Here is a 14,532-nt window from a genome sequence, read left to right on the forward strand (position 1 = left end):
TCAGAAGAGAGAAATGCTGTAGACAGAGAAGGCTCTTTTATGTAGGATCATATTTTCTTATGTTCTGAAATATTTTCTTATTCAATACATGTGAAAAAAATGAGAAGAAAAAAGTCCCATCATCAGGAAGGGACAAAGCAGTCTTAACAGCTGTAAATTTTGAAAATGTCTGAGACAATAAAAACAGTAAGTCAGGAGATGGAAAGCACAGCACAAACAGAGCAATTCCATGCGTAGATGTTAAAGTAATTTGTCCTCAGATCTGTATATCATAAAAGACATTTTCCTTAGCCACCACTTGGCAATAGTTACAGCAGAGTGAATTTTGTATCTTTTTGGTACTACCAAATAACATAATATACACCCCTACTGAAGACAGGGCAAAAGATCAAAGATATCAAAACAAGAACAAAACATATTAAGGAAAATAACTTCTGTGACAGTGTACTTTTTTTGTGAACAAAAGAATACACAGCATGAGACAAGTGCCTGAGGACAGCTTAGAACAGAAGGTATTTGGAGTAGGATTTGTAGCTCTAAATTCATTAGAAGTTATGTTACATCTTGTTTCTTAGTCACCTTTGATTTCCTTCTCCTGTTCCTCTACTCGTGAGCACACTGTTCTGGTAAGACCTTCAACAATGGTATGCATGAAGTTGAAGTCAGCTACGTTGTAGACATGCGTGCTGTGGGGTTCAGAAGCAATCTCTCTGAGTTCATTGATATCTGCATTCTTCACACCTTTCATTGGAAAGAAAAGCAAAGAAAAAAATCTTACAGGCACAGAGACTGATTAAAAAAGAAATTACTAAAATCCAGGTATTTCTTTTAATGACCAACCACAGAATGCTGTGTTGTTAAGATGTTACTTCAAGACATTAATTTCTACCAGTGTAAATGGTATATTTCCCACTGTATACTTCTAAATTCCAATTGCAGCAGCAATGATTTGGAGAACTTTCTAAAGCAGATTTAAATTAATGATGATACAGAGACGATAGACAGAGAAAAGAACCCTTCCTTCATATAGAGGGCAAGAGATACAAATACACCGGAGTATAGTGGGACAGGATATACATGGCTATGCAGACTACACACCGATAGCGAAGAGCTCAATGCCAGCATCTCGTAAGTTTTTAGCAGGAGGGATAACATCATCTTGGGACTTCCCATCAGTGATTAGTATACCAATTTTAGACACTCCAGGTCTTGCACCTGCATCAGGCTTAAAGCTGTTTTCCAAAATGTAAGTTAAGGCAAGACCTAAAAAAGGGAAACATTTTAAAAGATTGTAAGAGGGGAAAAAATCTCCATTCATTTTACTAACAGCACAGCCTTTGTCTTTCTATTCCATTTGAAACTCTGGAGAAACACTTTAAAGAAGATTAAGTATAGAAAAAGAATTTATTTACTGAAGGATTAAGTTACAACAAGCAATTTAAACCACAGAGAAGGTGACATTCATCTTCAACAGCCCCTTGATAAATGCATTTCAAACTGGATATGGAAACTACTCTTTCCATGAACACATTATCTTATCTTTCTTATGCTAGAAAGTTAAAATATCAGGTCCCCTCTCCTTCTGCCTACCCTGCTTATGTGAAAGCATAAGCTCCAGATAGGTTAGTAAATCCCCACACTACATATGACCTTGCTTTCCTTTGTTTGTCCTCACCAAACTACAAGGTGAACAAAAGCTTGTATAAAGCTATGGGAGAATCTGATTTTTATAACTGCAAATTATTTTGAAGGGAAGGAAGGACAACTCCTTGGGGCAAACTTACACATTACAATCAGATTCTATTTGAAAACTGCCTCCCACAGCAGAGGTTCCCAACTTACCTCTTTTTCTAACATTCAAATAAAATCATCATGACAATTTACTACTTGCTGCCTCACAGTAATTTCATTCCTAGACTAGACCCATTCTGTCCTTTGTCCCACTGCAATCACTCCTACCAACACAAAGGCTGTTGCAGAAGAGAAGGAAAATCTTCCCTCTCTGCCAAAAAAATAAAAAGACAAGACCGCAGCAATTTACTTAAAGCCACATCTGGGTCTTTGGATATATCATTCTCCTGGCAAGACAGACAATATTACTAACTGCTGCTTTGATGATGCTGGAATTGTATTCAGTGAGAGCATTTCTTCCAGGTTGACAGGCATCCCCCATTTATCCATCAATAAGTGTCTTCTGGGGCTTCAGTGCTCTAACTACTGAAAGGTCAATGGAAATCTAAAAGCCCCAGGTGATCATTTGAGAAGTTACTATTGCCAGTTGTCAGATATGAAACAACATTCTTTCCTTCTCCAGAATAATACTCTGAACATAAACATTATTAATGGATTTTGCATTTTCTTCCTAGCAGGTAAAATATTTTACTTCCAGCACAGAGAGTTCATATAAACTTGGCTTCAGGAGACTTTTTTAGAATTAGAATTAATCAGGTTGGAAAAGACCTTTGAGATCATCATGTCCAGCCTATCATCTAACACTATCTAATAAACTAAACCAGGGCAACAAGAGCCCCATCGAGTCTCTTCCTAAACACCTCCAGTGATGGTGACTCCACCCCTCCCTGGGCAGCCCATTCCAATGGGCAATCACTCTATCTCTGAAGAACTTCTTCCTAACATCCAGCCTAAACCTCCCCTGGTGCAGCTTGAGACTGTGTCCTCTTGTTCTGGTGCTGGTTGTCCGGGAGAAGTAACCAACCCCCACCTGGCTACAACCTCCCTTCAGGTAGTTGTAGACAGCAATAAGGTCTCCCCTGAGCCTCCTCTTCTCCAGGCTAAGCAACCCCAGCTCCCTCAGCCTCTCCTCATAGGGCTTGTGCTCCAAACCCCTCACCAGCTTTGTTGCCCTTCTCTGGACACATTCCAGCAACTTACCATCTTTCCTAAACTGAGGGGCCCAGAACTGGACACAGTACTCAAGGTATTTATCCTGCTCAGAAAGATTCCCAGTGAAGACAAAGAGACAAGTACTTCAAAAAAGACTTTATCGACATTGGATGAAGCCATTAACAAGCTGTAAAACCTCTTTTTTTTTACTGTTCATAACAAGCATTAACACTTCCTCTGCCTGTGGAGCAGAACGTGTCTTTCAATAAAAGGCAAAAGCTAAAGCTCACTGTACCTGTTAATGTGTTCCCTCCCTTATATGGCAGGTTCCGGACTGCATCCAAAACAGCATCTTTGGTGCCATAGGCATTCAAATGCCATTCAATTCGGGGATCACCACTGTACTGTGCAAGACCTAAAGAACCAGAAATTAAGGTAGTCCATTAGACAATAAAGCAGGTTTTTTTTTTTTCAAATACCTGTACTTTATGCACTTGGCTACCCACAGCTTAGCATAGTAAGCTTACCATAAGTAGCTTTGCTTCATACTAGAAAAACTGCATTGCTTGATGCCAAAAAATTAGTATAAAGTTGTTCTTAGGGGCAAGTCCTCAATTTATTTTCTAAACCTTTCTTTCAAGTGCTAAGGAAATGACTTTTCAGAGTTCTGTAAGATTCCAAACATGGGTTTTTGAAAAAGAGTAATTTTATTTAATATGCTTTTGTACAGGCTAGAATATAAGTAGCAGGAGAGGAGTATAACATTTAGGCCAGTTTAAATAATGAGAAAAAGCTATCCACTGGTATATTCTTCTTTCACAACTACACAGCAAGTGTCTGATCTAATGCTGACTACAGTCCATTTCCATTGACACTTCATTGGAGTTTACTTAAACTGAGTGTCACAGCAATCTGTGAGGAATTAATGCTACAAACATTCCAGCAGGATTACTCTTATGGTAGAAGTACTAGTTCCAGGTGAGGATGAATCTTGCACAAATAACTTATAACTGTTAACTATCCTGAAATCATGAATTTTTTATATTGTTACAGAAATATTAAGAAAGAAATATGGCACCTTACCTACTCTTGTTTTCTCAGATCCCACATTGAAAGCAGAAATTAGATTTTCCAGGAACAGACGAACAAGCCTGAAATTGAATCTGCCAATACTCCAAGAACCATCTACCAATATGACAATATCTGCAATTGCTGGAGTTTTACAGGTAAACAGGCTCCCTGCAAACCATTAAAATAAAAAGTGTATTGTTAATTAAATGATAAAATTCTAACTCAATGCATGTATAGCTTCGTCCTTCCACTAAGCTTACTATTTAAAGCTTTCATCCAGGAAAAAGTGAGAAAAATCAACTTGTACAGAACAGTTTGGCCATTACCTACTTCAGGTTTTTTTTCATTAAGCTGTTCAAAATTATGGTTGGAAGACCCATTGAAAAAAAAGAAATCCTGCTTCTAAAAATACAGTCCTTCTGAAAGATAAAATTATCTGTTGTTTAACACAATCAAACTAGCAGCTCATTTTCATTCCCAAGAATGTACATGCACAGTATATGGTTTGTGACAGTTAACTGTGTAGGTGCATACAATGCAAAGACCCTTTTACAGTCAACATTGAAACACAGGTGTTTCTATACATCTCAACAGCTCTGTAGGAAAACTCCTTCAGCTGCCATTGTAAACTTCTGAAGTTTTACAAGTGAACGTCACCCTGGGAGCCTAGAGCAAAACCAAATGCCAACTGAATATGCTGTATTAAACCTAAATAGGAAATACACAAGATAGCAAAGGTAAAATGAAAAGACCTAAGATTCAGTCACAGTCTCTGTGGTGACTACCATCACATGAGGATTTAGTCTCACAGATGTATGCCAAAGTACGTGAAAACATAAGAGCATTAAAAAAGCAACAGAAAAGACTTGATGAGAACTAGTAGGGAGGCACATTAGTAATCTCTAAGGTTTAGCTAACCAATGGGGATATCAGAGGAAACAGGAGCGGATATTAGACAACAAAATTGCAAGATAAGTCAATAATGTTTTTATGGGTACAGAGTCTTAAGAAGTTGAGAAACCTAAACAAGTGTCCCATATTTAGTTCAGGAAAATGACAGAAAGAGAAGGAGGCTTCCATAACACCAGACAGAATGGCTATCTCCCACAGAAATACCTGTGTGACTATAAAAGATTGCTGAAACAGTGGATTCATATTATAGTGGAGGGAAAATTAAGGAGTAATGAATGTAACACAGGTATACCAAACAAAAGCTTATGCTTGGAGCTAATAGTAAACTCATAATCAGATTGTCTATAAATAAAGATAGAAGTAGGGATGTCAAAGCAAAGCACATTGGCAGAAAAGGTACCACGCATCACAAACCATTTAGGGATGAAATCATGGCCCTGTACACTATAAAGAACCTGCAATTAGTGAAACAAAGTTGCAGTCCAACTTTTAACATCACTTTTCAATCATCATTTTTCACTATATAAATTAGTTGACAAAGGATACCAACACTTCAAGTGGTACTAACAAGAATCAAGTACATTGCTAGAAATACACAGATTTTGAGCAAAGATGCTCAGCAAATAAAAAGTCATTCAGAGAGAAATAATCAAAAAGATGCTTTCATCAGCTCACAAGTAGCTGTCCTGTTAGAAAGAGAATAAACCACATGGTTAGCAACTTAAAACTTTAAAAGCATATTATTAATGACAATCCTTTAATTAAAGACAAACAATCTCTCAGGCAAAAGCAAACGGATGTGCAAAAGGACTTCAAACAATTGGTAATAATTAAAGAGTTAGATTAGTACTGGAGTGTAAATCCATTGAGCAAGAAATCCAAGCCATGAAGTTACAGTTAATGTCTAAAATGTGTGCTAAAAATGCTTTTAGAAGAGCAGGGAACATTTCCTACGTGCAGCAAGCAGTGTAGAGTAAGTTCTAAACACATGACAAAAATTCCACTTACAAAGATGCCAAGACAAATATTTTATTTTAGTTTTTACAGTACAAGACAATGTTATTTGAATTGGCAACACATTTTAATGTATAAACACTGGGGAACATTTAGTAAGCATCAGAACAAAATATTTTAAATTGGAAGATAAAGCCAAAGGAGGTCCAAATCTTTCTGTCACTGAAGTCAACAGGAAAACTTCTCCTTGACTTCAGTGGGACTGGAATCTGTTTTGTGGAACAGAATGCAAGAATTCACTAGTCATGGCAAAGCTCATGCTTTAAATACCTTTGCCAAATGAACTTCCTGTTCATCAGCCTCCATTACTTGCAGTATTGGTCTCCCATTAACATGCAGTATTTGTCTTCCCTTAACATGCAGTTCAATTGTGCCATTCTCACACTGGCCACGATTAGCTTCTAAAGCTTCAAAAGAATTGTTGGCAAAGTAAAATGCTACTCAACACCAGTAAGCATGATAAAACCGGACCCCTGATTCACATCCAAGCAGCTGTATTATAGCACAGATGTATCTTTTCTCAATACAGTCCCAGAAGTTTAATCATATAGCCCAATGAAGATAAGACTTGCATGGCTGTACTTCCCTCTCTGCCTCTCAAATCTTACCATGACACCCAGTCAGTACCCTACATCTTACTCATTTCAGATCAACAAATTTTCCCTATAAAGCTTCTTTTATCCTGCAATGAGAGCTTTGTGAATGAAACCTTTCATTTCTTTTAGCAAATCCACTCAAACCTAAAGAATAAAGAAAACAGTAGCAGCACTCCTTTCCATGTTTCATTTCCATATCATCAGATCAGTGCAACTCAATCATTTAAATTGGTTTTGTTTGTTAAAAATGCATGTGTGGTTTGATCCGAGATTGTACTGCAAGGTCACTGAATGTGAAAATCTGATCCTTTCTTCGGAGATAGGAGGTATTTGTTGAATCTTTTCTGCATAAAACATTTAGGTTTTGTTACTTCTGTACAACCACTATTTGCTTATGTTTTCTCCTTGTTGTGCTTAATAGAACTGAAGAAAGTTCCCTAAAATGGAATAAACAACAGTGAGATATTAAACAGAATAACACACTGTATAGAAATCTTTAAAAGCTGACAGGAATACAATCACCATATGATCCCAGTTTATAAAGTTCAGTCTAAAAGACACTGTGTAGCACTGAAATTAGTCAGTTTCCATTACCACTTCAACAATCTTCCCATACCAACAAAGTCATGAATTCCCATAGGGTTTGAAGATAATTTTGAGCATTCCAACTATCTAAACCTAGCTTTAATAGGCAATTTTCTCCAAAGCATTTCTTAAAGGACAATGACATTATAAAATTCTACATTAAAATAAAAAAGAAGGCTTTCAACACATTGCCAGTTTCTAAGTTTCAACACTATTATCAGTTTGTGCATCTTTTACTTGGTCATCAAGAAAACAGTAGTTAGAGAGAAGGTACCACTTTCCTCTGAATTATACAATACTCACCAGTTTCAAGAGCAGAACTGTAGGGAGGAGATCAGTTACCTAATTTTGTATAATGTTTCCTAATGTTATATAGATAGCATTATTCTACTTCAAGTGCTGCATTCTACAACAAACAATAACAGAGGCTGTTATTTTTAGGGTACAGAAAATGACAGAACTGCAAACATCCTAAAGTCACAAAAAAAGGTTTATGTATTTTACACCGGCAACTGTCTCTGGTGCATCCACGTGTATGGGTGCACACCCATTGTAGTGGGGGAAGCAGTTTGATAGGGACAGAGTGAAAAATTAATGGACTTTCTATAGTAAAGTTACAATCCTCCCAGTGTTATTTGGCAGAAGGAAGTTGACACTCTGCCAGGAAGGTAAACGAGGAAAAAGGGGCTAGGTCTGCTCATTTCTGCATGTCACACATGCATGTTAGTGGAGCCTGCAAAACATGACCCTTGAGATATCCCATTAAACCAAATGGGGAGCTCTGGCAGGACAGGAGATGCAGAGAAGGAAGCAGGGTCTCAAGGTGCTGTAAACAACTGACCACCTCTCTGAGGCTGCATTTTCAGCTTGCTGCTGTATGTTCACATGTGCATTCAGCATGCAAGCAAGCAATGACAGGAGACAGAAATCTGACCAGAAAAACCTGCAAGCCTTACTTAGGCACAAATACAAAACTATGACTTTTAGATTTAGTAGTGGCTTTTCAACTCTGGGAGTTAATACTGCTACTTCTTGAAAGACACAGGGAGAAGCAGCAAATACAGGAACTGCCACCCAGGAGGACTCAGTGCCTTAGAAGCAGTCCAATTTGCATGCAGCTATGATACTTTTTGCAGAAGCACATTTGATACTTTGCCTCCTCTTGGTATGAAACTCTTTTCTTATTTTCAAGAGCCAAAACACACAGTTCACTTAGAAGTAGTTTAAGACTATAATTCTTTTTGAGTCTGCAATATGTTGTTTCCTTTCTTACTCCTTGTCACAGTGGAAAAGTCAAATAATATAAGTAGAAGAGGAAAAAAGTTCAAGCAGAGGTCAGCAATAATACAGTACGAATGGAAGACTCATTCCTGGGGTAACAAAGCACAAAAGGCAAGAAGCTTGATGACAGAAGCAAGTGAAAACTACCTTGTGAAAGCATGAATGAGAGAGGAAAGCCTATCCACCACAGTGATTGACAACACTGCAGCTGAGCTGATGCACCACTGAGGACAAGGCCAGTATAAATCTACACCAGCAAAATGTCACTTCTTTATTTAAAAAAGGGTTTAAATAAATACAGAGATGTAAGGCAGTGCTGAGCTCCAAAATTCAGCTACTCACTAGTCCACCATCTGACACTGATACTATTGCACTGTGCTGGTGACATCATCATTTCACTTAGTCCTCAGTTTAACACATCCCATATATCAAACCTGAAAAATGCATTCAACATAACTGCTTTTCTTCAAACTAGTTCCAGCCATAGCTTGAATTTGAAGGACTCAAATGCTGGAACATCATTAAGATGAAAAAGCAGCCCAAGAAGTTTAGAAGCTTGTCTGTACTCCCTACAACAACACACCAAAAAAAACCCAACAGAAGAAACATTTAGGATACTAAAAAGGCCCACTGGCAAGCCTACAAATCCATATTTGGAGGAGATCTGGTAAATCTGTTTTGTTTAATCATGTCACATTTGACTGTGAATGCTAGAGTTCCATAGTTTTGCATGTTTCAAAGAAGTACACACCACTAAATATTATTATTTAAAGCATATAATTTGAATTAAAAGCCACAAAACCAGTCAAAGCAGTGGCTGATAAAAGACATTAACTGCCCATATTTAGTAGTGGTAATTCTCAAGTGAGAGAAGGTAGGTAGCATACAACCTTTCGCTATGCACCTTTCCCTACACTCTATGAAAATTGTACTTCTTGAGTAACCAATCACCACCTTAGAAAAACTTTTAGAACTTTCTTCCTACATCTTAACTTTTTCATTTACTTGAGGGACAGAATGAATACAAAAGTTACACAACTGAAAGGAAGCATTGATGTTTTCTTGCAGATTACAGCAAATTGACAGCACTGAAGCACCTGCTTCCCAAACAGCAACATGAAACTCTCTTGGTCTGTATACACAGATAGAAAAGTGTCTCAAAATCTCCCTGCATTTAAACTGAGAGTTCAAAACATTATAACTTCTCTTCCAACAGGCAACATGTCAAGACAGAACAAAGCACACTGCTGAAATCTTTCCTGAAATGGAATTTCAACATGGCAAGACTGTGTCCATTTAGCCATAATGATTTACACTGAAGATGGTCCACAACCTCCCTGTAAAAGTACATTAAACCTAAGAAACTCTTCCGCAGATCACGCTGATAATTCTCTGCTTCTCTTTGCTCTCAGTTCTGCATCTGAGTGCATAAATGTTATAAATGAAACAGCTGTCTCAAAACCTAAAGTACTTTTCAAGGCACGAAACTGCAATTTTTTTATGAATATGGTCATATTTATCCACCATTCCTATGTAACAAATATGCCAGCATTTAAAAGGGTTATTTTTCCCTGTGCTCTAATGAAGTATGAAATGTCTGAGACAGTTTTCTCTGGCTATCTAGAAGGCAGTTTAGCAGGGGAGTGCAGATGAAACCTGCACTCAGAAATCCACAACATTAAGTAAGCTGCATGTATAAATCTCTCTAAACCATAATAAAGAGTTAGTTTGTGTCTGAGCTGGCAACTAACTTAGCTTTAACTCAACAGGTAAAGTAACAGAAAAGAGCCTGCCTGAGAGAACAAGCTGCATACCCATGGAAGTCATTAATGCAGAGCTAATTAAAAATTACTTGAAGCAAACTGCTACAACACTGTTACCATACAGCCCAGCATTACTGATCTGTGTACAGATGATGTTGCACCCTGAAATGAAAAAGATGCTGCAGTGCACTTGCAGTGCAGACAACTTTCAAACTCAAGCCCTTCTTATCTTCAAGCACTTCTTGAATTATAGTTGGGGGTGCTTAGCCTGGAGAAGAGGAGGCTCAGGGGAGACCTTATTGCTGTCTACAACTGCCTGAAGGGAGATTGTAGCCAGGTGGGGGCTGGTATCTTCTCCTGGGCAGCCAGCACCAGAACAAGAGGACACAGTCTCAAGCTGCACCAGGGAGGTTTAGGCGGGATGTTAGGAATAAATTCTTCATAGAAAGAGTGATTGCCCATTGGAATGGGCTGCCCAGGGAGGTGGTGGAATTGCCATCACTGGAAGTGTTTAGGAAGAGACTGGATGGGGTGCTTGGTGCCCTGGTTTAGTTGATTAGATAGTGTTGGGTGATAGGTTGGACTCAATGATCTCAAAGGTCTTTTCCAACCTGGTTAATTCTATTCTACTCTATTCTATTCTATTCTACTCTATTATGTAACCAATGCATATGCTTGTAGAGATGTAAATATGCTGTGGTCTTCAAAAGCATCACTAATCTTACATGCCAATCCACAAAACCCACCAGCCAGACAGATAATGAATATAGGCACATCAGTTATGAGATATCATATATGATGCATAGTTAAATTTTTAACTACAGAAGGACTAATAGTACATCTCAAAGTAACTTACTGAACATTTTCTTCCATCTAATGCCATCTATAGCAATTTTTTCAAAAGCTTGAAAATAAAATTTCAAGGCCAATCTCCAAATCCAACTCCATTGTTTAAAAATAAACCCAAAACTCTAATACAGAACCTTATCCTACAGACTTTAGCACAGGGGATTGTCTCAATTTCACTCTCCATTTTTTTAATCTTTAGTCTGCAGACACATGACAAAAATACTAACCTTATTTTATAGAAAAGGGCTGCAGAGGAAGCAATAAGACTCTCATAACTACACAGCACATGATAGTTATTAACCCCTCTGCCAGAAACAATGGCAAATTCTAAACCTGTAAATTAAAAAATTTACACTGAGGAAAAGACAATTATTTTAATTAGTCCAGGGAAATGACTGGCTGCTACCCAAAGTATACAACACTTAGAGGAGTTGTCAAAACCAAATGAGAGCCCTATCAAAAGGTACAGACTATATGCTTAGGCATCTGGGTTTATTTTTAGGCTGGCCAGTAGCCACTTAGCTACTCACAGTAGCTACAACCAAAATGAAACTGCTGGCCCTTAACTAAAGCCACATACTTCAACCATGTACATATAGTTAAACCACACTGATGCCTGAAAATCAGGGGAGGGCAACCATACAAAAAATTCTTGAAAGAGTCCCATGGAGATCAACAGAAGATTTTAAATCATTTGTTCCAAAGAAAAAGTGTTCAGTATTGAATAAATAGTTTTTCAGTTGTTGCTCATTTTTCCCCTCCTAAATAATAATTATTGCATAATTACATTCTGTTAGACCAGTTCTAGGGCTTCCCTCCCACCATCTGTTTCATATTTCCACACTAATAAAACACTAACAGTTGCAAGGCTGGCAAAGGACCTGTGATTCTGAGTGTCATTTTCTTTTATAAAGGTATAGCGAAACAAAACTGCCCCAGCAAATTCATTAAAGTATCTCAACTGATGTCTAACACATACATCATTATTGCTTGCAGCTGATGCTTCATTACTACTTCTTGGAGAACAACAAAACAAAAAAAATAAATATTATGAAGCTCTTAAGGCACAAGCACCTACCACAGCTTGACACCACCTCCCCACCCTCTAGGTATTGAGCTAAATTTGGATGTTGAGTTTGAAAGGTATTGAGGGTATAGAAAGCAAAGATGAAATATGGGGTAGGAAGAGAAGAGATGAGATATGAGGGGGTTTTCTAGAAAGATCAGTGCAAAAGACCAGAAATTCCACCTCACATTTTTAACCACATAAACCAAACCCAAGCAAAGACCCTGCTGAGGCTAATAATTATTGTCAAGAGCACAAAGCAAGCTGTGGCTTGTTCAGAGTACTGGAATGCAGATCTATGAGTTTGATGACGAATACATCAATCCTTTGTGACCATACCTTTCTTACAAGAGGGTCTTGGTCTTGCACTTCAGTGTTTATTAATGTGTCTGTCTGGTAACACCTCCCTAATACTCTTTTTAGTTCTCCCTTCACTAATTTTTCAAAACTGCCCCATGTTTCAACTTGTTACTATACAGCTTCAGTTTCAAAGCCCAGGTAGCACCTTGTAGCAAAGACAAGCATCACTCAAGACATACTGAGATATTTGCCTAGAATACAGTGGCGAGCAAGAATGCAGACTTCAAATTATGAGAATTCATGCTGCCAGATGATGAAGGACCATTAAGGAGTGTCTCAGCATGGTAGCAATGAAAGTATTTCAATAATGAAACATGTCAACACAGGTTCGGAATCTAACTTAAGGTAACAGTCTCTTGCTGCCAGCAGAATCCAGCCATGCCAGCACACTGTGGGTTGGATGGATGCTCAAGAGCTAATGACTTGAAGAGATGAAAAGCAGCCTGAAGAGAATGACAGACAGTTCATTCAGCTGAGCTTCTATTAATCAGTCATTCAAGAATGTGAATAGCAGTCTCCCACTCCAGTTAAGAAAAGATTGCACAAAAAAGGTCAGCGCCTTAGGGAAAGCTACCAAAGCAAAAAAAGAGCCCAGACAGGAGGTTTTCTGTTGCTAGTGGTTCAGACTTTTCACAAGTTATACTTATTTACTGGGCAAAGATATGAGAACAAACATCTTATAACTTAAGGGTTATGAACCCATGGATAACATCTTGTAACTCCAGGGTTATGAACCTGAACAGTTCTGATATTAGGATATGTCAAGATAAAATCAAAACTTAGTTTAGCTCCAGGATAGGATATATCTCTTTTTCTACCAAGAGAGCAGGAAGAGAGCTAGAAAGTTGCTTCTAGTTATCTATTCTCTAGGTATCTCTATCAGCACTATGTCCATTTTCAATGAAGGAACCTCCCCACGTCCGCCTGGCCTGGAATGCCACACAAGAGGCAATGCACAACCGTTGTTCCTCCTACAGCAGGGAGGAGCCAGACAATGAACTTCTTGCCCAGGAGCCCCGAGTAAGAATGGAGTAAGGTCACAGTTCCTAACGCCAAGATTTTTACTTTCTGAACAAAGCAAGAGTTTGCCTGGCACACACAAATTGAAGCAGGTACCCAGCAACCTCCGTGTTACTACTCTATCTCAAATCAGGCTAAGGTAAATGAAATCATTCACTATTTTACCCCTATCCAGAGCAGACAACTCAGTTACAAAATACACACAATATCCTTCTTGTTAAGATGAACCCTTTCTCCCCAGTGTCTCTCTCTTGTTCTTGTCTCCTAGTGGCTGTTTAGGACTTATTTGGCCAAGTCTTGTGCTTGATCAGTACAGGCCTATTGAGACTACATGCTCAGTCTGGCTGCTGACGGGACCTGTGGACACGCGGCTGGGGCAACTCTGCATGATTCTGCTGGGCTACAGGATTCACTGATCCCTAACACACGACAAGAAATAACATCAACAGTGGAAGAGCCAAGTAATTTCCAATAAACTTCACTTTTACCCTCAGATTGCAGAAGCAGGATAATATGCAAAGGCAGAGAAGATAAAGGACTGTTTAGGAAGAACAGAATGGCACTGTGGTAAAATGCCCACACAGCACAGTTAAAATCTCGTCTACTTGTTCATAACGAGCAAGCTGAAGTGCCCTTCAGAAAGCTCAGGGAAACAGTGTTAGTAAGGCCATTTATAGGTTGTGTAAAGACACAGTTAATGAGTTTCATAGCCTGGGACTTCAATAAGTAATATTTTATTTTTTTTTAAATTAAAAAAAAGAAAACTGTCAGGACTAAACCCAACATCTGAAGTCATATTAGCCAGGATGAAGTGAGTAAAGCTATGAAACACAGCCAATGGTGCAAAAGTTCAGAAGGTATTCATTTCTGTGGCTTAGTCAAGTACCTCATAGCACTCATTTCACACTGTCTAGTAATACTCACCGAAGCATCTGACACTAACAGACAAGTTAATAAATAGATAATTAGCCTCTTCTGCTGAATAGTATCTTAATATACCTCACTCTGGATTTTTTTCCCTCCTCTGCTTAAATGATGCCATTCAACAGTTGGGGATCACAGAATATATCTGGTTGGAAGAGACCTTGAAGATCATCCAGTCCAACTTTTGACCCAGTACTGAAGGGTCTACACTAAACCATGTCTCTAAGTGCCAGGTCCACATGTCGCT

General features: G+C 38.4%; 1 protein-coding gene across 2 annotated transcripts in view; it reads right to left on the minus strand.

Annotated features, from left to right (window-relative positions):
- Nucleotides 1-14,532, minus strand: part of COL14A1 (collagen type XIV alpha 1 chain) — a 97,346-nt gene that overhangs the window by 67,182 nt on the left and 15,632 nt on the right. For both annotated transcript variants that reach the window (XM_009905775.2, XM_054167146.1), the window contains exons 5-8: nt 3,928-4,083; nt 3,140-3,259; nt 1,099-1,263; nt 580-741 (exon numbers count right to left, since the gene is read on the minus strand). In XM_009905775.2, the coding sequence (XP_009904077.2) occupies nt 580-741; nt 1,099-1,263; nt 3,140-3,259; nt 3,928-4,083 (603 nt within the window). The remainder of the gene's footprint in view (nt 1-579; nt 742-1,098; nt 1,264-3,139; nt 3,260-3,927; nt 4,084-14,532) is intronic.

This window comes from Dryobates pubescens, chromosome 14 (genome assembly GCF_014839835.1).
Source record: "Dryobates pubescens isolate bDryPub1 chromosome 14, bDryPub1.pri, whole genome shotgun sequence".
NCBI lineage: Eukaryota > Metazoa > Chordata > Aves > Piciformes > Picidae > Dryobates > Dryobates pubescens.